Genomic DNA, 27,522 nt, shown 5'->3' on the forward strand with positions numbered 1-27,522 from the left:
GCGCGTGGAACCAATAATTTACAAACAATTTTTCAAACTTGCCGCTCACAGCCGATTAGGGCGACACCTCACCGCGCGTTTTTACCCGCCCCTACCACTTGACGTAAACTGGGCAGCCTTGGCCATGGACTGGGCGACCCTTCTCATTGGCTCTGCCCATTGACGTCACGCGCAATTTTTGCAATATTTCATTTGAAACTGAGGACTGATGCTCCTTGAAATATTATTTTATTGATTGCTTATTATTTTTTAAAAACATACGTATACAGAGGTAAGAATCCAGCGCATTTCTTGAAGTTAATGTGGTACTTCCGGTAAAGAAGGAAATCCGTCTGCTCACATAAGCATGTGTTTTCGTCAAATCTCGGCGCCCGCCTTAGCGAGTTTCCTAGCTGCGCCGACGAGTCGCTGCTATAGTGTACTAGAATTATATATATCGCTGCTGTCGTCGCCCTGTGGGTCTCGGTATGGCGTGTACTGAAAGGCTCGAAGCCCATCTCAGCGCTGGCTGCACGCAGCCGCGCTTCGAGCTCCGGATCCATGCTGTTCGAGCAGCAATCAGGAGACAGATGTGCGAAAACTTGGACGGCGCGGCACCGATCGTCATCAGAAAGACTTCCAGCTATACTCGAGCAGCGACAAAGCATGCCTGCTTATGTTGGGAGCTTTCGGCAACGGCACCGCTCGCGGGCTCTCCGAGCGACGAGCTCTGCTGCTGCCTGGCTGTCGTGGTCGTCGCTAGGCCTATAGCTCGTTTCGCGTCGAAGAGGCAGCGGCCGGCGCTTCGGAAGTCGCCTGAGCTATAATAAAAGGCTTACTCTACACATCGCTTTACAGTCAACAGCATCATCTCGCAATAAAGTAATAGTATGGTCACTTTCCGCGACGCCTTCAGCCGCGAAGCGAGCGGGCGCCAGGCGAGCCGGACCCCAACGTCAGGCCAGCGGCAGCTGCAAGGCGGTTGTGGCCAGAAATTTGCTCGTATCACAGTTGTTACCTTTACCAGCAGCTCAGTATTGGTCAGCGATCCTCAAAAATGACACATTTTTCACATTTCTTGGCCTGGGGTTTTTTATTTACGTCAAGAACACTCTTTAGCTCATTTTTTATGACGCCGGCAGACCTGATCCAGGCCGGTCGGCCGGCCGGCATGCTCGGCGTACTTGACATTCGCACAAGGAAATACAAAACAGCCATTCTACCAGAGATGATGCTTTCTAGATTCGAGCAACGACAACATGTCTGTTAAAAAGTGGATCTTTCGGCAACGACACCGATTGCGGCAACGCCGGGCGACGAACTGCGCGCTGGTCCCAGGCTGCCCTAGTCGTCGCTAGGCCTAATGGTTTCGCATCGCTGACGGCGCTTCGGAAGTCGCTTGCGCTATATCAAAAGGCCTACTCTTCACATCGCTTTACTGCGAACTCGTCCCATAATAGAATATATATTCGATTTCCACGACGCCTTCAGCAACGGAGCTAGCAGGCGGCAGGCGAAGCGCCAAAGCGGCTATGGGATAAAATTTGCTAGTATCGCATTCATCACTTGTAGTACGATCAGCTCGGTATTGGCCAACGACCGTCAGAAGTGATGCATTTTTGACATGCATCTATCCCAGGGCTTGCTATAAACGTGACAAACAATACTAGCGCGTTTTTCACTCGCCGGCGGCCGGCGTCAAGGCTGGCAGGCCGGCCCGGTGTGGCTCGGCCCCGAGCGCCCTGAGGAGCGCGCTGTACGTCATCACGACGCTGCCGCTCTCCGTGCTCGCTTTGGCTCCCGCTTCCCGTCGTTGCGTCTGCCGCGCGCGGCTCGTCGTTGACATCTAGCAAGTTGCACGCAGGCGACGAGCTGCGATCGGACGTTGCGACGCCGTTCGCAACAGCGCACCGCAGTGAATCTCACTCACTTTCGCACATGTGTCTGCGACCACCGGAAGTAAACAAGCAGAGCGCCATTGCCTGACGTATGCATGGGCGGAGCATCGGCCCGTCTTTTTTTTTTTTTCGGAGCGAGCCCCGCGTGTATGAGTTGAGGGTGGTATGTGGGGGAGAGGAGGAACATCATTTTTAATCGGCGATATCTTCGGTGTTGATGGAGTTCGCTTAACAATTTTTGCGGTGCGGCGACAAGTGATGGAATGCCGGTCTCTCGTGGGCTTTTGCTAACCTTGGCAAAGAGCTTTTCAGGGTCCCTTTAAGGGGGGACATGGGTCTTAGAGCACTTTTTTATTTACAGACCAAATGGAATGAAACTGCACAGACTTATTCAGTTTTTTCTGCTGATTTCAAATATGCAATTTGTTTATTTCTAGGCCAATTATTTTCTGAGATATTAATATATATCATGCCATTGTCTGCTGAAACAATAGAAAAAAAATGGGCCACCAGAAATTCAATTTTGATATGTGGGTAGATACTACAATGTGTGAGGAATGCAACCCTGGAAGCAGTTTTCAGTTTTTTGTCCGTGTGGACAAATGGGCTTATTGTTAGTTTCATGTGTGTCATGTGTTTTCTGGCACTGTATGTCTGGTTAACTGACTTGAAAACTAACTATTAAGCCCATTTGTCCACAAGGACAAAAAACTGAAAACTGCTTCCAGCGTTGCATTCCTCACACATTGTAGTATCTACCCACATATTAAAATTAAATTTCTGGTGGCCCATTTTTTTTCTATTGTTTGAGCAGACAATGGCATGATATATATTAATATCTCAGGAACTAATTGGCCTAGAAATAAACAAATTGCATATTTGAAATCAGCAGAAGAAAACCGAATAAGTCTGTGCAGTTTCATTGCATTTGGTCTGTAAATAAAAAAAAATACTTTAAGACCCATGTCCCCCCTTAATAGGGGTCATTGGAAGAGGTCTCAGCACTTTTTACGGGTTCTAGAACTTGCCAAACGAACTGTCATATACAAGGGTACTAAGTCATGGCAACATGCCGGTGTGGACACTATTGAGGGCCCAACAGAAATGTTACAGTGTGTCATTGGCACAGCACACCCAATGCTTGCTGGAGGCACTGCATGATTTCACGGATATACGAATATGAAATCTGGTGCAAGGTGCAAGTCATTTTGGGCATCACCCCTTCATCAAAATAGCTGAACCGGCACCAGGGCAGGTCACTCAGAGCTTCTGGAAGTACCGTGTTTACTCGTGTAATGAACCCACTTTCCACTTTTGTCGTTGAGAATTTAGTTTTTATTTAACATCACAAAAAAAAAAACGCATGTCTGACCTTCAGGGCCAGTGTTCAGCATGTTTGCTTTATCTCGTTGCAAATGACCGGTGCCATCGATTGTCACGAAATCGTCAGATTGTGCTGTGATACAGCAAACACCTTTTGAAGCGAACGATGCTAAAAATGGACGACACGAACGTGGGTGATGCAGGGACACAACTTGTTGACCGCATACTTCTGTTGATGATGGATGGACAGACGGATGGGCGTCCGGGGGTGTAGACAGATAGACAGACAGACAGGCGGGCTGGCAGGTGGACGTACGGTTGGACGTGCAGGCTGACGTATGGTATGAAATTTCGACTTACAAAAAATACTGTTGAAACTTTTTTTTTTTCTGCCTGATGAACCCTTCCCCCAAATTGATGTCAACTTTTCTAGAAAAAAAGTGGGCTCATTATGTGCATAAATACGGTATTTAGATGACTGCCATCAGCTAGCTTGGAAAAGTAGCATGTGTTGGTAGGCCCTGTGTGAGGTACTCAGTGACACAGTTCAGACTGACCCTGCTTGTACCACCTATCATTGCTAGGTCATACTACTTGACCATGTCGAACTGGATGAAATCTGCTCTTTTATTCACTGTTGGCAGTGACTGATTGATTGATTAGTGTGTGAGGCTGTTGTTTGTTTTGGAGGTAAATCATTGACATTGTACAAGAAACAGGTACTTGTTTAGGGTTCCTTTTCTGTAGACTTGTGTGGGATTATTGTGTTTGATGCCGTTGAATAAAAATGAAACACCAAATGGCTCCTTCATCCATCATTTAATCAGGCTCATAATTTTCTTGATAGAGGCTGTCCATGTCACTAAGTGGTAGGCTGTCCTTGCACTTTTAACTGGCAAAAATGCATTGCGCTGAAGCAAGTAAATGAGGTTTATTGAAGCAACAAAGTGTGATTACTATTTTTAGGGAAACCTCATTGGCTGGTGCTGCGCATTTAGGTGGTGTCGGAGTGTATCCTGGCAGCCACGCCCATGTACCAAATCAGTTATTTTCCACTTTCGGCTGTTCATTTGGCTTTTGCCATTTTTGATGTTTAAAGTGCCTCATCTGGAATTTTTTTTTCGTGCAGAGAGTCTCTCCGCTTGGAGCCCCTGGGACGACAGGCAAGCTTGACACTGCTGGCACCTCCTTCAGAGCCCAGTCCTCCTTCAGGCAGCACCAACAGGCCACCCCGTTTCACTCCAGGGCATAGGAAAGCCCGCAGCTTAGGCACAAAGTATGTGGCTTTTTACAGCTCTGCATCACTCTTGTAGCACTTTGACACCTCTCTGTGGGCACTCTAGACATGTAAAATGTATCTGTTATGCTTCTGTGTTCTTTGAAAGATAGATGCCGACACCTTATGTGACTTATACATGGGGTTTGGCATTTGAAAAATTCGTAATTTCTCTTTGGTTTCATCTCCAACGAAATTCATGCTTTTTTTTGTTTTTTTACCAGCTGCATTTTCACATGAAGGCTCAGTGGTGTATCATTGCTTAGCAGTTGTGTCTCTTTTTTTTCAGTGAATATCTAAAGTGCTAGTTGTTAACATCAGTTTCAGTAGGATGAAAGCTAAATATTATGTGCAAATGTGTGTGTTGTCCTTTATTTTTTGTGACTCGAAGCACATATTGCCATAGTTTTACTTGAGCGGTGCACTGGAAGAGCTTTTGTGGATGACTGCTATAATTTAATTACTTCACTGTGCCTGTAGTCTTCATAGGTTGTCAAGTTATCATGATGTATAAGATTTTTTCTCGCCTTATTTTTTTTTTTTTTTATGTGGACTCTCCAAGGCTGTTATCTCTGGTGCAAAACCTTAGTCAAAGAGATGTACTCAGCCTGCACTCCCATTCCTTCTTTTCTTTTTTGCACTATGCGCCTGTTAAAGTGGCATTTGCTTGGGCAAAAGTCTGTTGCTTTTTTTTGTTAGCTTCCGAAGCTGTTTGTACAAGTGCTGCCATGCATATTGTCAACATGTGAGCAGAGCAGTGAAGCTGAAGCTGCTGCCAAAAACAGATAAGCTTACAAGCTTGCTTACGCTTCCTTTGTTTGTACTGCCTTTTTTTTTTCAGCTAAAACCAAAATTTTTGGAATGGATTCAGCATGTTGTTTTCATTTTTATTTGGTTGTAATTGAAAGTGCTGAACTTAAGTTATAGCTACTGCTATGCAAAAGCTCATTATTTCGATCCCCATTAATTCAGAAATCCTGATAATTTGAACTGCCGACGTGGTCTCAGCCAGTGCCCATGTAAATCTATGGCATCAAACGCTGGCTGATTCGGGCACTACGGGTCTCGCACTGGTTAATTTAAACGGGCTCCCAAAAAGAGGCCATGTACAGGTATGACCGGCGCGGCAAGTGACCGACCAAATAGCCCTACTTAAGCCTGAATTTCATGCTGCAAAGTCGCTCACGCACCTTTTGTGTGCGTGCAGCGGCAGGTGTGACGACAAACAGACAGCCCCGTCTGCGAGAACAGCCAGACCACATAGTTTGTTTCACTTTTCTGAGCTTTGCGCCAGCCCGCTTCAGCCAGGCAACTGAGCTCAGCTGCGCACCGTTTCAGGTGATGAATGGCGCGATGCTGTAAGTCTCAGGTCTCTTATCCCTATTTTTTTTCTCTTTGTTTCGGTGCCACTGATATCATTTCCTTCTGCGTGGCTCACCCGTTCTTCTGGTGCACCAAAACTGTGCGCTGGTCACGTGCTGTTCGCTGTTTGTGCTGTGAAGCCCCCTCACACACGACGCTGCCGCTTTTGAGGGGTGCAACGCAGTAGCAGTAGAGCTTTACTGCTACTGTGTGGAGGACAGCAAGGGTTCTTACCACTTTAAAGCCGTTCTGCTTCAACGCTTCCGACAGTATGCACACAATAAAGTATTGATGGAAATATGAAAAATAAGTCGTTGAACCATTCTCATCTCAAAAGCAAGCAGTTTATTTGACATGAATCAAATATGCTCTCAAGTTCTTGAATTGTTTTGGGATAATTGGCGTGAAGTTCGAATAAGGCACGTCATAGTTTTCTGCGATGACTGTTTCACCAGTACACTCCGATGCCATGCATCATGCTGCTGCGATTGGTGTGTGTGGGAAGGAGGGTTGAGCATCATGACGCGGTCCATTTGTGTGACGGTGGTCATAATGCCCATACGAGGCCTCTAATATTGGGCACCGCAGTAGCGCTCAGGCAGGTTTAGTAAAATATGCCTTGATGCCCGCTCTTGAAGACCAAAACTGACACTTAGCTCTCTCCCCTCTCATTTACTGAGATGTGGTGCTAGTTGATTTGCTGTCATCATCAGTAACAAATGGTAGTTTTCCTTTTCATATGACATGACAGAATGGAGTTAGTATACTGACTTAGTACTGTTGCATACCCTTGAGTGAAGATCAGTGTTGCGCCTTTTGACAGCTGTAGCTATAACTCAATAACTTATAGAGCTGCACCACAACGCCACTGCTAGCGTTCTGCTGTTTCATATGATTATGTGGATGAATATTCGCAAAAGTAGCGAATATTCATAAAAGTATTTGATTAATATTTAATTTGGTTCTATCGCTATTCATTCATATTCGGTTTCTAGCTACACTATTCATATTCATTTTAGTGGCAAAGCTACACTATTTATATTTCATTCAATTTCAAAGAAATTCTATTTGCACACCCCTATAAATGAGACTTCTATGCATTCATCAGTTAGTTCCTTTGCTTACATAGAGCCGCTGTTGTGGCTCAGCGGTTATGGTGCTTGGCTGGTGATCTGATAGACACAGGTTGAATCCCGGCTGCGGCAGTCTCATTTCGATGGAAGCGAAATGCTAGAGGCTCGCTTACTGTGTCAGTGCACATTAAAGAACCCCAGGCGGTTGAAATTGTCCGGAGCCCTCCACTATGGTGTCCCTCATATCCCGGTTCTCTTTGACATGTTAACCCTGTAAAAACAACAAAAAAAAATGCTTGCTTACATAGAGATGAAACCTGAGTTTGCAAAGCTGACAGTGATTCTCACCACTTTTATCATAAACTTGAGGTGCTTTGTAAAATTGACTAACAAGACAGTGACTCTGCGCCTGTGTGTTGCTGTGTGCAGTCTCAAGCAAATGATAGATTGATTTTTGAGTATCTAAACTGCTTATTTTGTCTTGTGTACAGTTTTCAAGCAAAAGCATTACACATTTCTCGTAGCCCGCCAGATCACTGGAAACCTGCACTGCTTTCTCAAGAGCCCAGTTAATTACTTTGGGAGGTTGATACATGCAATCTGAGACAGTGCCCATATCTACATTTATTTACACTTGTACCTTGCTGGCGACAAACTCTATTATAAAGTTAATGAGAAATTTTTTTTTCCGTTCCCGTCTGCAGGCGCACTGGCATGGGCGTCCGGAGGGGGGGGCAAGGGGGGGCGGCTGCACCCCCCTGGAAAATCACTCACTCGAACCGTGAGTGATGGCCGCACGCCAGGGGCGGTGGTGCGCTCAGCCAAAAGGGTAAAAGCAGCCCCGCTTCGACGCTTGGTCACATCTGCGAAATGCCGCGTCCGGGCGCGCGTCGTTCCGCCGTTTTCAAACCACGCCACCGCCAGCTCTGCTGAAGGACGACCTGTTGCAGACATGCAGCGGCACTGGCGAGCATGTGTTTCGAGCCGTCTTGAGATGGGTGTCTGTTTCTTTGATCTCTAGAGAGATAGCGACACGGAGGCAGACAGTGCACAGGGCACAGGTGGTGGTGGTGGTAGTGGTTTATTTAAAAAATAAAAATAAAAAGTGAAGCAAAGGAGTGTTGCCGGCCGCGGCAATTGCTATCTAATATCTTAAGCACCCGAGCTGCAGCCGGCGGAAACGAAAGGGAAAGGGAGAGGATAGTGAGGAGAAGTATAGAGGGGAGCGACAGCGAGAAAGGACAGGGGAGAGCTTTGTACACTATTTACAAAATACAAAAGTAATCAAGTTCGCGCCGCTCGCGCGCTAAGAGGGCACAGGTCGCTCGCTAGAATCAGGATACGTTCGTACGCCGGCCACCGATGAATTCTTGAGGGGGGGAGGACAAATCAGCCGTGTCCACCCCCGCTTTGTCGGGCTGCTCAGGGGCAAGCGGGCGACGAGTTGGCGCCGCCGCCGCTCGCTGTCTCCTCCGATCCACGGGAGAGCTCAGTGCGGTAGAAGCGCCGCTTTCAGAACCTTCGGCAAAGGGGATTAGCTGCTTTTGTTCACGGCGACGCAGTCTCCAGAGGCGCCCCCACACCAGCGTTCCTTGCGTCTTCTCCGAAAACCAGCGCCTTTGGTCAACGCAGCCCGATGGCGCCTGCCTGGCTCGCCTGTCACCTCTGGCTGGGCCTCAAATCACAACAGCGCCCATGTACTGTGCGTGTCAGTGCATGGTAAAGAGACCCAGGTGGTCGACATTATCCGAAACTCTGTACTACTCCGTCCCTTATAGCCTGAGTCGTTTTGGGGCTCTGAACCCCATAAAAGCACAAAAACAAATTTTCCGACCGAATTAGTTGCGGGTGTCCCTTCCCCTCGGAAGTCGCGCGGCGTTCCTTACACCCCAAAAGTGCGCATTCGTGGATATTGTGGCAAGTAAGCCCTTGCACATGTGCGCGCCTCTGTGTTTGTGCTTCGGTGTTTTTAGTGGCGGGTTGTCAACGAAGGTGAGAACAACCAAGACAGCGGACGAGAAAACGACGAGCGGCGAGCAGTGTGTGTGCGGTTGCTCGACTGTGCGGATGCGCGAGCAAGATGGAGCGAGGTGTATGAAGCTGCGAGCGTGCATTTATCTTGTAAATAAGTTTTCGTTGTATATAGTCATCTTTTGTTCTCAACGTACTCGTTCAACCATTTTTCCAATCAATATATATGATGACTGTGCACTGAGAGCGTGTAATGAAGCACAGAAATGAATTTATCACCCGTGTAACTACGCAATTCGCCCAGAAAAATCCGAGGCGCCTACAGTTGCTGTTCAAGGAAGACTGACTGAGTGACTGTAGTTGCGTGTTTGTGAACATATTGCGCTGTGTGCTGGTCATCAATTCGGGTGAGTCGAGAACCCGTATGCAGTAAGACTGAGCACTTCGAGTATTGATAGTATCTTTTTGCATTTTTATCAATTTTAATTGTTTCTTTGTTGATAAACTCCAATGTATCTCTACAATCCGCGCTTTAATTTGCTGCTTGTAATTTTCTTTCATGTGTGTATTTTACTTATTTTTTATTTATATATAAATAAATAAATTTACTCCGCAAATAGTGCCTTTTCGCTACGAATATACCCCCCCCCCCCTCCGGCGCCAACAACCAATGGGCCCCCCCCTGAAAAAAATTCTGCGGACGCCCTTGCGCACTGGCACTTACACAGTTACCCAAGTTGTCATCTGGTGATAGTAAGTCGAGCTTGCAAAGGTGTTCGCAGTACCTCGAAGCAGCATCTTTGAGATGTCGCTCAGGGCTAGCAGAACAAAAGCTCACTCTGTCATGACATCTTAACTCTTTCACTACTGTGAAAAAATGACCGATTTTGAGTTTTGAAATAAAAATTATTTATCCAAGAAGTGCCAAATGCAGTGTGGATTGTAATGCATCAAACTGTAGCCCATTAGCTATACTTTCAAAGAAAAAAAGCCACCAGAATTATGTGTGCACAACTTTTTGAAAATTTATAGGTTAAATGTGCCGGTAACACAAAAAAATAAGGCAAGCAAAACAAAAACAAGCCGCTGGACTGAGCCAGAAGTTCATTACAAAAAAAAAAAAAAAAACTGAAATATACAAGATATTGCACATGTTCTATTATTCTTGTCAATTTCTGCTATGTACATAATACATTGTGCTTTCTGTGGCATCACAAGTTGAGGGTCATGACTGCTGTGCCACTTGAGAAAGCAGTCATGTGAGGACGTGAAACAGACTTGTTCTGTCAACGTTTGTTCACCTGCTGGAAGCTGCGTGCTGGCCTTGACAGGAGCACTTTAGGGCTGTTCCTGTTCACCCACTGCAAGTTACCATAAAGCAGTAATACAGCTTTGAGTCATTTGTGGTGCACTTGTACTTTTGTGCCACCTTTCACTAGCCTGTTGTTATAATATTCTTTTGTTTTGACAAAAAAAAAAGTGTGCCCATTATGTTCTCATAGCATTGTTTTGACCCCAGTCAAACACTGTGGTCGGTGCTGCTCGTATGGGTTATGTGCTGTGAAGTGTGCAGTGACGGCTTTTTCATATTTTGCAGTGTGCTGTTGAGTGGTCCATCAACCGCAAGCAAGTAAGTTTGCATCCATTCTGAACTATGTTACAGCTCAAAAGTATTGCTGCTGTGATGTAGCAAAGTGTAGAGAAGCTTTATTTTTGTTTCTTTCTCTTTAGCTAAGATTTCTACTTCAGGTGATGTTCATGCTTGCCCACCTCAACAGAAAAATAATAATGTTTCAAGCTCGTTTGGACAACTCATGCTGTGGTTCATACCAGGTCAGCATAAAGTAATTACACCTTCTCCAGGAGAGTGCTAAGTGCAGTTGCCAAGTTAAAATGTGTGCGGTTCACTTGTCACAGAGACGGATTTTGTTCTACATGCCCTGGAGTTTAAGATCAATTAGAGTGCTCTCAAAATATGGCTAATTATCTTTTTTAGGCCATCTGTGTTGTAACTTGCTTTTAAAAAAGCACAGTACATGCTGTTATATTGAAGCATTTCATTTGTACTTCATCTTGTTTAAATCAGCCTTCTTTTGTTTTGGGCATGTGCTTTTTCAAGTCATTGACATTTATAAGCAGCATGCGCTTTGGTAACAACGTAATGCCAAATATATGTACATTACCATCCTTTTGTTCTTTTTTTTTTATGGGGAATGAGAGGGAGGCTGTATGCATGTTAGAACTTATTATTAGTATTTCAAGATACCCTTTAAGGCCCTCACTGAGGGTATTACATAGTGGATGGAGGTTTAGTTATGTTGTAATATAACAAACAAGAAGAATATGAAAAAGGTACAATTTACAGGCTAATGATAACTTAATAGTAAAATTTAAATACCTGAGAACAGGAATACAGACAAAACGTGAGAGAAAACATCAGTGAACATTATAATACAAATCCTAGATAGGCGATGCGATATCAGGGCGCGATAACTAGTAAGAAAGCAATGGATGCAAAAAGAGCAAGAAGCAATTGGAACAGTATAAGGCAAAAAAAAAAAAAAACAGAAAATTTTGTTTTTAAATGTCAATGTCGCTGCATATTAGGTCATGAAATTTAGATGCGTTAGGTTCGATGGCTATGTGTGCTGGTTGGTTATTGCACTCAATTATGTAAAGCACCTAATGAAACCGCTGTCATCAGTTACGAATCACGCGCACTACATAAAATACAATGTGAATGCTAAAACAAAACGTGCGAGCATGGGCTAATGTCTCGGGTCTGTGAGACGAGGTTTGGCTATTGGAACAGAAATCCGACAAATGTACATTGTTGTCTAACTCATCACTGCTGTGCTAAAAACAAAAAAAATGGCATTGGAACCGGCTGAAGCGCTCGGTGTAGACTTTCACTTTTGAGGAGCGCGCGGTGAAATCGGTACCATGATCGCTGACCTGTGCCACTACGTCCGGTCAAAGTTTCATTTTTCAGGACGCCCCCTCATGTTAGAAAATAAAAAAGCAAAACTAAATCCAAAAAGTTGTTTTTATAGAAACAAACTAAATGGCGCAGCTTGTTCAGGAGCACCAACTTGAATTTTTGGCTGCATGTTCAAAGCATCATTGGATATACATGTTCAATAGCCAGTGGGGCAGTAGAGAAAGAGTTGAACTTGCCATGCTTATCGCAATTCATAGTTACTCGTTGCTGTGTTTTCACACTCCAGCCACTGTCTTGATGGCTGGAACTTGCTTGCATTTTACAACAGCAGAATTTTGGACCAGTTGGTCATGCACATGAGTACAAAGAGTGTGGGAAGACCATCAGCATGGCACAGATGTCAACCACATCATCAATTTTCTGTGCAGGTCTTCACAATAAAAGAAATGGAAATAAATATTCATTGATTGCATGTCTCAGGGTGGAAATAACACTTTTATTGGAGGAAAAGAATACTGTAAACGACTTGATATTCGCAAAGATCTAATTTTTGTGTTTTTGAAGAGCTTGTCCCACGAATAGTTTGGTCAAAATGTAAACTGAGAAGTCTGCAAAGTGACTCTGGACGTTGTTTCTGTCTACAGTTATTAGGGGAAAAATGCTGTGGTGTCTGCTCCGCAGCATGTGTGCTCCAGAAGAGAATGCCGTTACTATTGGAAACAACTCTTTTTTTGCTCCTACACCTGACTCGTTGAGGGGGGTGCTGAAATTTGGAGTCAGAGTTTCTGTTCAATTTGCTTTTTTCTGAAGTCTTTGTGTAGAGCTTCTCTCTTTGTGAGATTTCTGAAACCAGTGAAATGCCAAACATAAGAGGTCGAGAGTGCTATGTGAACGACATGAGTTTACGACCAAAAGTGATCATCCTGGCTGCTGCTGCTGCAATCATCAGAAAACGTTCAAATTACATCCGAAAATGTCTTCTTTCAAAAACAGCAACCATTAGCGTGTTAACAGAGTTTGCAGATGTACAGGGAAGAAGCAAGCATTCTAACTAAAGGCTGTGCCTCTTCACACAATTTGGGTGTCGTGAACCATTCTGAAACTGTGACTTTGATTGAATTCACGAATTATTGAGCTCGCAAAAAGTAAGTTGTTCACAGTATGTGGACATGGTACAGTATTGCTATGGAGCCTATTTCTGTGGGATCTGCATTATCCTGCTCATTTCGTCCCTTTGTGACTTTAGCACTAATTCATGCTGAAAGGGTGTGTGCATGTGTGCAGAATGGGTTGAGGCAAGTGCGTTGGACATCTCTGCTAACCTCCTAGCGGACTTGGACGATCCAGGCTCCTCATAAGCCAGCTGTTATTTCTGGCTCATGACGAGTTCAGCTTGTTGTGTTATTTTTTGACACTCTGTGTTCGGTTAGGCGAGTAGGGCTTGTCCAAAGCATTTTTTTTTGGTTTGCGGACAGATGGCAGCATGGGTACTGAATCACCATTTTGGTACCTTTTTCTAAAAAAAAAAAAAAAATGTGTCTGTTAGAGGAATAAATTCTTGTGCTGTTACAGTACATTAGAAGGAGGCAGATGCACCTAAATGGACACAAAACTTACTAAAGGTTTGTTCATGCATGTAAAGTCATAATATAGTGTTAGATTTTAACAGGACTGTGCACTTGTCACAAAACTGCAATTTCCAGGTGAACGGTCCATAGTCCATTGCTGGTGTTATTACTTTACATCATCAGAGTTCTTGTACAATGTTGTTTCTATGTTAGACTTGTTTGAGTCTGTATGTTTTTATTTCTCCCCTCCCTCCTCCTCATGGTATATCTTTCTTTCCTTCTACATTCACCTTCCTGTATGTGGGCAGTTATAAACGTAGTGGCAAAAATATGTGCTCTTTGATGAAGAGGTTTCTTCCTTTTTATGCTGTAAAGCAACACTTTCAGCGGCAGGGCTATGGCTCAGCGGTATTTGTCAGCTAAGGCTGTAATTTTCCTCACATTCACCTTAGGTGCCCAGCATTCCTACTGTGTCTTCACCTGTCGAACCGGTAAGGCCAGGGTGCTAAAGCAGAGGGAGCCTAGCAGCTGCTGCTGTGCAGCAAGTTTGTGTTTTCTTTTAGTGGCTATCAAGTGGCCAGATGAGAAGCTTGGAATGGCCAGAAAGTGCTGAGCACTCAGTGCCGCGTGCGGTTCATTGTTAACGCTCATATTGAGCCTGATCACTAGCTTGCATTCATGGGCGCATTTGTGGGATGTGGTATCCGCATATATGTGGGGTCCTTTGTGCAGTGGTTGGGGGGATGGAGCCACTCCTGAGCAGAAGGGCCGCCTGCTTCTGGATGACAGTGTAGCTGAAGGCGCTGGTGCTGTCCTGTGGCGTCCAGCTGCCCTCGAACTGTGGGAGCCTCCTGCACCTCTCTATGGGTTAGTACGAGAGACTGGAGCTATGCGGCAATGGCGATGCATGTGTGCCACATGTATAACTGAGAGCCCATGATGCTGTCAGACAGTGCTGCTTGCGGCTGAAAATGTGCATCCACCGTTGTTACTTTGTGAAACACAACTGTGGCTAAGAAATTTTTGTGGAAGGATATAAGTATGCAAAGAAATTTAATTTATTTGCATATTTATGGCAAATTGCTTTTCTCCAAGGCATGTTGCACATTCTGTAAGTCACATAGTCAGAATTAGGTGTCATATGTACGGGTATGCGGATATTCGAAGTTCGAGATAGCTTGCAGGTACTGTTTACGATTCAGTTCACACTGCATTTTCACTATTTGAAGTATTCAGACGTCCTAAACACTCAGAAATTTCCAAATTCCTGTTCATCTGAACTCTCAGCCAAACATCTCAGCCTATCCAAATAGCGCTCGCTAGTTAAACTAACTGACACTTGTCACATCAATTAACTTGTCATTTCCTCACAGAATCGACAGCCAGCACGTGGGCAAAGCGCCTACGTGATAATGTGAAGTTCTGCATAAAGCCAATGTGCTGATGGCTGCCGAGAGTTGCTGTGGCATGTCACTGCTGCGTACCACGAGGCAGTCGATGACTGACTCTCAGCACGCTGGCTACGAAAGCGAACAGGCGCCAACGATCCTCTTGTTTTCGATTACAACGATAAGAGACGTGCATAGAAGCAGGGCTTGCGGAGGATAGTGAAACAGGCAAAGCTGTGTCCTGCGCATGCGTTGGGACGGTTGTTTCCCGGCGACCACTTTCATCCTTTACATTTTTCATCTAGAAACTGCATATCGTTGGTCACAGCAGACGAAGAAAGCCATTGAGAGAAATATGAATGTCGATGCCAGCCTGTGTAACTGCACAATGCACACTGCAGCCTACATGCAGGGGAAATGAAACCATGCTGACCATGTGGCGTGGTTGGTGTGGTTTTGTTTTTGCGCCTTTGGTTTGCAACAGTGCTTGGGCCCATCACAGGGCTTTCAGATGGGCAAAACCGAAACACGAGAGCCAAAGTGGGCTACGTACCGCCGTGAATTCTGCGTTTTTGGAGTGGCATTACACAACCAGCACCTCGCATTCAGGCGCTCTATGGAGCGTGAAATGTGATGATCACATTTGCGTAGTAACTTGAGTTGCTGCTCGTGTGTCTGTTTCACAAGCTTGTCTTGTTGCGTTTTGCCAGCGTTGCCCTGCGCCTTGCCCATCCAGTGATCGTCTGCTGACGTCACTCCTCCAGTGACGAACAATCTGCCCATCTTACAGTGCATCATGCCAACATTCAGTATGCTCTTTTGTCACGTAAGCTGTGACATTAGACTTTGTTCACTAAACAAAATTACGTTGTTCAAAGAACTGTAAGCAAGGTATTATGTAATCTACGACAAGGGTACTTACTACTGCTGCTCCTAAATGATTTGCCCCTCCTTTATTTAAAGCTTTAAAACAGATATACTAAATTATGCTCATGATCGGTGAAAACAAAATTTGCAATACATCAGCTTCTTTTCATTGTTGCTGTTTATGGAAAAGTGTTTGTTTTTAGTGTAAACTACCTGTTCTGATATTCAAAACAATTCTGTATATTTGAAACTATATGTTTGAAACGTCAGAGATATTATATTTGATTTGCAACCAATTTTTATTTTGTTTGTATTCGCTTCGCAGCCAAAAATTTGATATTTGCACACCTCTATAATCAGATGCAATGTAGGAACGAAGTGGCAAATGCCCCTCAAAGGAGGCCCTCTAAGCAATGGCCTCAACCAATTTTCATGGTCTCGTGGTGAATCTGTGATTAATCCTGTGTAACACTAATGTGACAGGGGATGAACTGTGAACTACGGATTAACTGAGCATGACAGGGGATTAGCGACGGCTTAACCCAGACATCATGAAAATCAGTCGCTGGAGGGCCTCTTTTGGGAGGAATTTCTCACTTCATTATTGAGTTGTTACTGACTATAGTCATATTTTTATCCCAGTCTGCATGCAAAGACAGTGATGAAATTGAGCTTTTTCACCATTGTCGCGTTCCATAAACTGAATGATGGGCGTAGAAGTCATACTGGCTGAAAATGGGTGTAGTGTGCACGTGACCTGTGGAATGTTATTTTGGTGCCAAGGAATGGGTATGCCAGGAATGTCATGGTCCGAATTGCTAATTAAAAATGTGCAGGCTCACATGGTATAGCCTGGAAAGAGCAACAAAATGAATATGACAATGATTGCACTGAAGAGTGAATGATACCACAAGCTGAGGCAAAGTCTGCGCACAGCAGTGGGTGCACAGGAGTGGCAGCAGTGTATGTGGCAGCGAGAAGAGGTGCACAAACGAGGAGAAAACTTCCTGATAGCTAACGTGTTATATTCCCTCTGGATAGAATTGTACTTATGCAGTTGTTTTAGCCTTCATTTAACCTTGTTCTGAATTTGTCTTTTATGATGTGTTTAGTGGATTAGTTATGGATGGCATGGCAGCTGCACTTTTGTGTCATGAAAGTGCTGACAGAAGTTCATTTGCATGCACTTTCTTTTTTACCCTTGCCTGCCAAGCTTGTCTTGCATGTTGTTCTTTTACACCTTTTATTTGTCCAGGTGGGAGGAAGAGTTGACAACTCAGCCAGCTAGCTGCCAGGGCTGCCTGCGTAGGAAAACGCTACTGAAAGAAGGACGTCGACCTGCTGTGAGTGCTGCTTCATTGTCCGTGGTTACCTTTTTAGTTCAGTGTGCTTGTTCACTTGGTGCACTTGAATGATTGACTGGTACAGAAGCACACAGTGTCTTTGGCAAGTCCTTTCTAATCCACCAACGAGTTGGTGTTATCTTCTGCAAGAGGTGATAAAGACTTTCATTCAGCGGATATGATCAGTGCTCAAGGCAGCCTGGAAAGTTTTGCTTTTGCATGTGCAAATAACAGCTCTGTTCTAGGTTTTGAGGATCAGGGCTCACCGACCTTTCAACTTGTACTTATTTTTCGAGTAAATATTTCTTGTTCAGAGTTATGAAGTGGAGGGTTACATAAATGTGATTCCACTTTATAGAGCACTCTAAGCTGTCCAAGACTTATTTTTAGTTTAGAGGGCACAAAATTGCATTATATTGGTGTTTTAAATGCTGTGTTCATAGATTCCAGAGAAATTAAGGTTGTTCTTCTCCTGTACGTTGAACTTCAGGGGCCTTCTACATTCTTTCTGCTTTTAACTGACAGCGAGGCAGTACTCTGGTAAAATTTTAAGCAGCTGAACATTGCGGGCTTTGTGAATTTTATTTTTTGAAGTGCAACCTTATCTTAGCAGTCAGATGTTATCAACATAGAGTGATGAATAAAGGGACAATAAAAACAGTGGCATACATGGTGGTATCTACAGTAGGCATAAGACAGTGCCAAGGTAAAGTGCTCCACAAGTAGTGTGTGTCTACAATGGCTATATCCTGAGTGCACGGAAGTTGAAGCCAAAAAAGATAAAAAATCAAGCCACTTGGGATGCTACGAATGCTGGCGTGCCATCATTGCTTAAGCAGACCTGCAATTTGTGGCTTTGTAGTGTAATGGTAGAATTTTTAGCTCACACATCACAGACCATGGTTTGTTTAAGTGCACTCCATTTTTATTTGTCTTTTGTGTGTTGGCACTCCAAAATTCGTTCCTTCTGCATTGTGATTGACTACTTTGCTATCCTGCTGAATATTATGGCTGGGATGAACAATTAAAGTGCAGTTGAAAATGTGAAAATCATAAAAATTTGACACTCGAGAATTGTTTGAGTGCTGCAGGGTGAGAATCAGGCTATGTGCTTGAAAGGTTATCTCTGAAATCTGTGTTTTATTTGTGAGTAAGATTCTGTGCTGTGCATCACTGAATCCTGTACTATGCCACTAGAACAATTCCTGCTCAGTGTTACTGTTTTTTTATTTTTGCATCTTTAATTGCATTTTTATGACTTTCTCCAGCCACAATGTGGTGCAGGATAGTCAAATAGCCAGTATGCAATGCAGGAAGGCCTAAGATAAAGTGCCTGAGCACAAAATAAGATGAAAAATGCACTTCATCTGATCTAAAAATGCTCAAGGGCTGATTGTGAGTGAGCCACACATTCCACTGCTATGCTACAAAGCCACCCTTTGCAAGGCCCTTGAAGTAACCTTCTAGGGGAGACTACCATTCACAGCACCTCGAGCACCTATTATTTGCATTTAGTTTCGACCTTTCTTGTGGACGCTGCTTGTGGAGCACTGTAGCCAAAGTTATATGAAATGTATTAGTAAATTGTGCTCTTGACAGGGCACCAACTGAACATGCTTTTCCCGACATAGTCAATACAAGCATGGTAAAATGGTTCAACGCCTGTTTTGCTAACCTAAGTCCAGATTTGACTGCTCAGGTTCCAGTAGTTCCACGAAATGTGTAATTTTCACAGGGGGCAGACAATGCTGCACTTGAAATGGCTCTTTATGCAGTCGTGTTGATTCACTAAAATATCAGTAGGGCTTACTGGTTAGTGCTTACTGGTTAGGATTTTAAAATTTAGACACTCGTGGGCCCAAGCTGACTAAAATATATAACCATGCAGTGTTCGATGGGATATTTCTTAATGCTGTAAAAATTTCTAAAGTGATTCCTCTTATAAAAGTGCAAATGTTAATGACCTTGGAAATTTTCCACATATATGAGTAGTATTTTCATTATTTTCCAGCATGTAAATTGCAGTTCTTTTTCTCAGATTTTCACTGGTGCAATTTATATACTACATAACATAACTGCCTAAAATTTAGGTGAGCACTACGAGCATTTCTAGCCGTATATAGCAAATTATTTTTAATCAGTCGATTTTAAATATGAAATACCAAATGATTGGAAAGTTAATAGAGTAATCCAAGGCAGGCATTTGTTCTGATCTCTGATTACTGTCCCCATTTCCCTAACATCCATTCCAAGCAAGCTACTAGTGCACATAATACTATACTTATAAATGGCATCACACCTTGACAAAAATTAAAAATTATTTCTTTTACGACAAACAGCATGGTTTCATTTCAGGCTATTCATGCGAATCCCTACTTCACAAATTCACCATCCTTCTCTTAAGGGAACTGTAAGCCCAATATGAAGTCAGTTTAGATCAATAGGTTGCCTTTAAGTATTCCAGCTGTGTAGTTCTCACCAAAAACAGAGCTTTGTTGAGAGAGAAATAGTGCCACTGTTAAGCACATATGGCAGTTCACCAGAAAATTGTACGCTCAACAAGTGATGACAACTCTGCAACAAGCAAGGTGATTAGACGAGGCTCATAAATTGTTTGTATGAAATAACAACACAAAAAAAGTGATGAAGCAAAATACTTTGTGGCTTGTAGCAGTTTTTTATGTTTTGTTTTAATAACAGAATGCAAAGCATTAGAATCTCAAGAATAAGCTCCCATTGCTTATTATTATTATTATTATTATTATTATTACTGGTTTGGTTTGGTTCATGGGGTTTAACGTCCCAAAGCAACTAAGGCTATGAGAGACGCCGCGTAGTGGAGGGCTCCGGAAATTTCGACCACCTGGGGTTCTTTAAGAACTCTTTCGCTACCACGGAAAAATGCACAATTTGGAGTGTACTGAAAGAAAATTTTTTTTTCACAAGAACTAATACACCCAGCACATATTGTAATGCATGAAATTGTAGCTTATTAGTTGCACTTCTGAATGAAACAAACAGAAGAGTTGTGTGTGCAAAAGTAAATGAGCATTTGTTTGTGAAATTTGCTAAAAACAAAAAAAAAGTTTATAGCAAAAACAAAAATTACCGGCTGCACTAAGCCCGAACTTGATTAGAGGAAAACTGGAATATACAAACTGTTGCACATGTTTATAGCTGCCATTATTCACAGTTTCAGCTATGAGAAAAATTTACTGCACTTTCCATGGCTTGTCAAGTCAGGGGTCATGACTGTGGTGCCACTGTGAAGAGCAATCAGGGGTGAAGATGTGAAGCAGAGGTAGACTGACAAGTGCTTCACATAAGGTTTTATCTTTGTTCCTCCCTTGTTCTCTTTTAGCCGAGCTTGCAGTTTCTTCTTTTTTTCATTCTTTTCGGTTGGTGTTAAATGGATTCTATGGGAGGATTGGGGGCGTGAACTTCTTTTCCCTCATCATACGCGGAGATTTCTTCAATGAGCTGCTCCAATGAGCTGAAAGCCAGCTGATAAAATTTGGCATTTTAGGCAAGCTATAAAACATCAGGATCGATGAAATAAGTTTTATCGATGTGGTTCAAAAGCCAGGACACTTTCCAACTCTTGCCAATAGAAGCTGCCGCCACTGAATCATCCGGGTCCGTTATGTGCAAAAAAACAAGCAAACAAAAAAGCGAAAAACCAAGAAATGATTTTTGATGGCAGAGGGCCAGAATAGATTATTCTGGTATTTCAGTAGAGATACAGTCGTGGCAGGTCAACAATTCCAATGTATATGATGATTCCAATGAACATCAGAGTATCCAACAGATTCACGTCTTCCCATGAGCCATCACGCCGAATTTGCTGAAAATCTTCATCCATGCATACTTATTAGTGTTTCCACACATGGTCTTCATCATTTCCGCCGTGAAAAGCATAAAAAAAAAAGTCGAGAAGTCGAGCGAATCTCCGAGCGCCGCTCCGCAGCGATGTGCCGATATGGACACCTAGCTGTCGTCTTGGTTGAAAAACGCGACGCGACCTTGAGCATTTGGCAAACTGTCTTCGCCATACGTTGTCAAGACCCTGAAGCACAAAAATAAACCACTGTCATCAATTACAAACCGTATGCACCGCAGAAAACACACAGCGAACGAAAACAGAACTTACATGCAAGTACGCACTGACGTTTCAGGCTCCCGAGGCGAAGTCTCGCCGTCGAAACCGAAATCTGACGTTGTACATTGTTGCCCGACTAATAACCGCTGCTTTTGTCGCAAAAAACGAAACCGCTCGGTGCTCGGTGTCAGCTTTCGCTATCGAGGAGCGCGCGGCGACGCGGACGCCATTTTCTCCGGCTGACGCTGATGCGGCCATTCAGTTTTATTTTTCACGGCGCCCCCTCATGTCAAAACACTGAAACCAAGGCTGCAATCCAAAGAGCAGTTGTTGAGCTCGCTAACTAGATGGCATAGCACGTCCACGACGCCCCAAAATGAGCTTTTTTGCGCGGGCGATTTGAATCGATCATATGCGAACGATAGCCTACAGCGCGGTAGCGAAGGAGTTAACGTGCACTGACATCGCACAGTACACGGGCCTCAAGAACTTCTCCTCCAAAGAAATTTAACCGCCGCGACCGGGATCGAACCCGCGTCTTTCGGGTCAGCAGCCGAGCACCATGACCACTGAGCCACCGCGGCTTATTATTATTATTATTATTATTATTATTATTATTATTATTATTATTATTATTATTATTATTATTATTAAAGAAGCTCCCACTGATCCTGATAAATATTTTAAACTTATATCTTCAATAACTACTGCTTAACTCTTCGCATACATTGTTATTTTATTTGTTCATGGCTTCCTTTTTTTTTTGCAGGGTTTGTTACTAAAAAGATTCATTGTACTAGTGTTCTGTTTGTATAATTTTAATACTGCAGTAATCTTCGTTCTTTGCCGCGCTGCCATTCTTTTGATTCTTTAGCTTACTTATGTTACTTATGTTTTTGATTGATTCTTTTGCTTACTTACGTCATCCAAAGTGTCTTATTTGTGATTTTGTTGTTTGTTTTATATTTGTGGTTTTGTTTTATTCTGTTAAATTGCCTGTGCCCCCCCCTATGTAATACCCTCTCGAGGGCCTTTAGGGGTATTCTGTATAAATAAATAAATAAACAGGTGGCCAGTCCAGTCATGAGCTGCATTTAGAAATCACCATGCTTGACATCACTATTGAGACAGTGTGGTGTGAAATACAAATATGTCAATTTAATTGCAAGTTTCTTGGCTGAAGGAACCAGATTTCAAGCAAATGAAATAATTGTGGGGAGCACTGAACCTTTTTATGTTCCCTATGTATTTCAGTAAAGAAAGACTGAAGAAAGTTAGCTTGAGTGACACGGGCTCTAGCATTGATGTGTTTACATTGCTAAGTTCAAAGTTACAAAAAATCCGCCAACACAATTATGCCATGAAAAGTTAACTCATATTATGAAATTGCTTCAAGAGGGTGAATGTGCAATTTTTTTCTGTCTTTTCTTTTTATTTCTTGTGAAAATGCTGAGCCCACAGCATCAGAATTGCACCGTACAGTTTTAATTAAATGACTCTTTTCTGCATTCAGCACTCTTTCCCTCCCCTGCACTCATCGTGGTGGATCAGTAGCCATGGTGTTCAGCTGCTGATAGTGAGGTTAAGGGATTGAATTCCAGCCACGGCGGCTGCGTTTTGATGGAGGTGAAGTGCGAAAGTACCCGTGTGCATTGCGATGTGCATGTTTAATATTGTGTGCATTAGACCCTGGGTGGTCAAAATAATCTGGAGCCCTCCACTGGGGCATATTGCATAGCCCTAGCCCGAAGTGCTGCTTCGGCGCATAAAAACTTTTTTTTTTTTTTGGCCCCCCCTGCAGATGTCTTCGTGGCTGCGATACTGGGTTGAGCTGCGAGGAAACTCCTTGGTCTTCTACTCCCCCAAGTCCCTGCTGGCCAAAGAGCGCTCTGATGTGAGTGGTACCATTGTATAAATTTCCTCAAGTGGGTCACACCTTCACACAGCTTCTCACAGTGGCACCAAATATTTTGATCGTAAATCATAAAGCACTGGCTGCATTGAACTTATTAACATATATACCGGGTGTTTCAGCGAACACGTTCAAAAATTCTCATAAGTAGAATTTTCTTGGTAAAGATATGGCTTTTGCAGCATAGTATTACCAATGTTGGCGGACACCAGAAAACCAGTAAATCATATTAGGTAGTAAACTGGTTCACTAATTTTTAATAATTAACTTTTTAAGTATTACAGTTAGGCGCCTAGTTGCAATTAGATATTTGTAGCCGGTCGTTAGTAATAGCCATATCAGTTTTCAGAATTTCGAAAATGCGATTATCCTCGGTGCTGTGGCTCGACGAAGTCTGGCTGTTTCGTGCGAAAAATACATGTGCTATCTAAAGCATGCAGGCAAAGCATCCCCTCCAGTGCACGTAACTGGTCGAAAAAGCCAAATTTTGTCGAGCCACAGCGCCGAGGATAATCACATTTTCGAAATTCTGAAAACTGATATGGCTATTACTAACGACCGGCTACAAATATCTAATTGCAACTAGGCGCCTAACTGTAATAGTTAAAAAGTTAATTATTAAAAATTAGTGAACCAGTTTACTACCTAATATGATTTACCGGTTTTCTGGTGTCCGCTATCATTGGTAATACTATGCTGCAAAAGCCATATCTTTACCAAGAAAATTCTACTTATGAGAATTTCTGAAAGTGTTCGCTGAAACACCCGGTATTTATATGCAAGCTCCACGTACAAATGAGTGTAGGGCATCCAGGCGGTATGTTGCGAATTTGAGATGCTAGGCGTTATTTAAATCCACACATGACTCTTCAGTTTTTCAGTATTCACATTATTGTACACATGTGGTTTCTGTTGGTTTCCCTCTCATTTTTTCAGTGCCATAAAAGGAATCATAACTGTAGCAGTGCTCTGTAACAAATTCATTAGCCTTCTTATTAGTATTTGTGTTTCTATTGGCATTGTCACTGTCATTTATATTTTAGTGCACATGTTCCCTTTCTTGTATGTTTGACCTGCTGTGTTATAATATATACGATCACTTCAGTGGATTTGCCCACTCCTGGAAGAGGCTGTTACGTCACATTTTTTGATGTCGGCTCCCATGGAGGAAAAGAAACTGAGTAGGGAGCGTCCTGAAAAGCCTAGTCATAAAGGGTAAAGATCTTGATGAATTTGGAAAAAATTCTACGAAGCTTTGAGGTACAGTTCAACCTGGATGTAACAAACCTCCATATAGCGAATTCCTTGATATTATGAAGTTTGTGAATTCCCTATCGCCACCCCCATTGAAGCGTGTGTATTTCAGACTTTCACGTAGTGAAGGTGTTGCGGCAGTTGACCTTGATGTAATGAACTGGCTACGCCATCTATCTGTTAGTGCAGAACCACTCAAAATTTGGCAGAACCACGCAAAAGTTTCATGGCGCGCATCTCCGGCGCTTTCTTTTTTGGAATGTCATACCACGTGGCGTTACAACAGTTCATGCTCAAAACAAGCGAAAAACAATAGGGCGTAGCAAAAAAAGAAACGAAACCAGCAGTGTGCGGCCATCGCTGCCGCGTGGTTGCTCGTGTGATTTCAGCGCAGATAGCTTTGGCGCGTCAGGAGCGGGGACGGCGGAGAGCGCCGGCGACACAAGGCGAGGAATCTGTTCCCTGGGGCAACAGCGAGGGGAAGAGCGAGCAAGGGAACATGTGGGAAGAACCATGTGACATACCTCCGTGGTCGGTTTACGGCAGCGGTGCGGCTGCGCGCGTTCCCCTCCATCTCGGCAGCAGTGCCCCCGCCTTGCGCGAGCCGTGGTGGAGTGGGGCGGCGGCTGTTGGCGCGTTAGCAGCACGATCACGAAACGTTTCTCCACGTTTATGACTTTCGAGTTACACTATTTTCTGTAAACGCTTTCAAGGTGATTGCACCTACGTTTATTTCTTATTTTGGTTCCTGTTCTGCAGGGTCCTTTCTACTCATTTCGCAGAAACTGCATGTAACGAAAACCTGGATGTAAAGAAAAATCTCAGACTTTTTTCAATTTTGTTATGACGCGGTTTAACTGTAGAGCCAATATGAAGAAAAGAATGGTTCTAGTAAACGTGTTCTTTGGACTTTTAGTCAAGCACGCTTGGCTGAACTTGCGTGCAAGGCACTGTGAGCATTAATAAAATGTTTTGTCATTGTTTTTTGTGAACACCTTCCTCTGTTTTTTTTTTTTATTCCTAGCTATGGATGGCTGAACCTTATCTCGTTAGGAACAAACTCTTCTTTTTGACTCCTTTATTCTGTTTGTGCTGCTCCCGGGTTGCTCCAGGGTTATCGTTCTGATACAAAGGTGCTCCAGAATGGATATTTTTGTGCTCCAAAAATTGCTCCAGAACTTGAAATGGCTGGACCACCACTGCTTCCAGCATTTCCACCAGTAGCATTGTTCTGATTTAGTAATGTTGACAGCATAATTGTGACACAGTGCGAGTGCTTTGGTGGGTGGCATACAAGCTTAAATGTGCCGCAGATTCCTTGATTTCAGTGCATTACAGCCAACCATTAGAGTTGTAGGCTTGTGCTTTGCTTCATGTGATAAGCAACGGAACATTAAAAGGCAAAATAATACGACTGCAGTCTGCGCAGTACGTATCGGCCACTGAAGTCTGTACATTTCTTTTATGTTCTCTCTGATTATTCTCAGTGAACCACTGTTGCACATTTTTCAGAGATACTTGAGCTACACTAGAGCAATGCTTGTGTCATATAAATGTATGAACCATGCTGTGGGTTTCAAATGCAGTCTTTTGCAGTGCTGGCAATACACGCCAGCTGGTTGAAGATGCTGATAGTAGATTGAGTTGGCCATCGTTGAGAGCAGTGGCAAAGGTCATTTTAAAATGTTAAGCAAGCAGCTGAGCACAGACACACAAGGCTAAGAGGGAAACCTAGGTCATAGGTCATGTGCACTAACTTTTAACTAAACATTTATTCAAGCCTTCATTTCAAGCCGTTTTCCAATATATCACTAACTAGCCCTATGTTTTACACTTCTGGAAGGCATTTTATGGCATATCAAATCGTTACAGGTGCTTGATGCTGAGATGTTATTGCTTTCCGCCTATTTGTTGCTGCGCATAAACCCACTTGCACCTAAAGGGACACCGCACTATAACCCCCCCCCCCCCCCCCCCCCCCTTTTTTTTTGCATTGCACGTGGCAAGGGGTGATGGTTCAGTGATCATTGTTTGCTGTTCTGTCAAAATGCCAGAGTGAGTGCCAAGATTTTCTCGACATTGGCTAATCAGAGGGCTTCTTTTCAGTTCAAACGGCAACCCTGCAAGCAGAGCTGTATTGCGGGCTGGTTGGTGCTGGCCTGCCCAGATGCCGACTCCTTCCAGCTGGTCGATCCCAGTCGAGGTAGTCGTTACAAGTTCCGGCCAGCTGTGGGCAGCTCAGCCCATGACTGGTGTGCCTGCCTGCGTGCCTCTGCCGGCACAACACTTTAGGCTGCCTCATGCTTCAAATTAACGCTACGCAAAAAAGCACTGTATGATAATTAAAATGTTGCATATTATTTTGATGCTACTTACCGGCTAAATTTTATTGGAGTGGTAGACTGAATTTCAGGACCACTCTGTGCTGAACAACTCCATCACCATTGCGCATTACTCACGAAAGAATTTTGTCAACAATATTTGACAAGGCTGAAAAACAAGGTTGCACAAATGGCTTACGCAAGCTAGTAAACCTTCAAGATAAACCTTCAAAATGACACGAAAAAGTAAGTCTGATCCAACTGAATTTGCACATCTGAAGTGTTCTTTGAAAAAAAAAAAAAAAAGCAAACAAACAAAATTTTAGTGTAGTGTACTTGGCATTAGTTATGAAATCATTAACTTTACGGGTCACAACTCTTGTCTGCTGTGGCCCACTTTAATGTAGCTTTGAATGCTAAATAGCAGTGGCCAAGTTTTTTGCTGATCGTTTCACAGAAGTGCCCTAGCAGAACAAAAGCTCGTTAATTCGACACTGACGGGACCGCGAAAAATTGTCGAATTATCCGAATGTCGAATTATCGAATGAACACCAAAAAACAATGTTTGCCGCAACAGGATGTAACCTTTATTTGGCAAAGAAATCTGTTATCGTCGTCTGCTTTTTTGAGCGAATTTGAGCGACTGCGATAGCTCTAACAGCTGCCAGGTGCTCCGCGGCACACGCACCATCAAGGATTTGTTCACAGAAGTCCTCCCGCACGGACAAGGCTTCTGCGGCTTCTTTAACCGTGCACTTCAGCATTTGGGACAACTGCTCACAATCGTCACCTTCCGACGAATCCGTCGTCAGCGCCTGTCACTTCAATTATTTCATCCTCGGTCCGCTGACAGGACACAAAGGCGAGGCGCGCAGGAACTGCGCGCTACCCATTCGAAAGCAGCGCGGGGAGGAGGGGAAGCCAGTGCGGCGTCGGTCGCTTATCTG

The 27,522-nt window shown here is 43.6% G+C and overlaps 1 protein-coding gene across 3 annotated transcripts in view; it reads left to right on the forward strand.

The window, feature by feature from the left end:
• Positions 1–26,625, forward strand: part of LOC149352478 (ras-specific guanine nucleotide-releasing factor RalGPS1-like) — a 46,158-nt gene extending 19,533 nt beyond the window's left edge. For all 3 annotated transcript variants that reach the window (XM_089581655.1, XM_089581653.1, XM_089581654.1), the window contains 6 exons: positions 4,330–4,476; positions 10,480–10,512; positions 14,124–14,258; positions 16,902–16,989; positions 22,890–22,982; positions 26,361–26,625. In XM_089581655.1, the coding sequence (XP_089437781.1) occupies positions 4,330–4,476; positions 10,480–10,512; positions 14,124–14,258; positions 16,902–16,989; positions 22,890–22,982; positions 26,361–26,546 (682 nt within the window). In that variant the 3' untranslated portion in view covers positions 26,547–26,625. The remainder of the gene's footprint in view (positions 1–4,329; positions 4,477–10,479; positions 10,513–14,123; positions 14,259–16,901; positions 16,990–22,889; positions 22,983–26,360) is intronic.
• Positions 26,626–27,522: the final 897 nt, after the last annotated feature.

Source organism: Amblyomma mixtum, chromosome 3 (genome assembly GCF_055824585.1).
Source record: "Amblyomma mixtum isolate Tamu chromosome 3, ASM5582458v1, whole genome shotgun sequence".
Taxonomy (NCBI): domain Eukaryota; kingdom Metazoa; phylum Arthropoda; class Arachnida; order Ixodida; family Ixodidae; genus Amblyomma; species Amblyomma mixtum.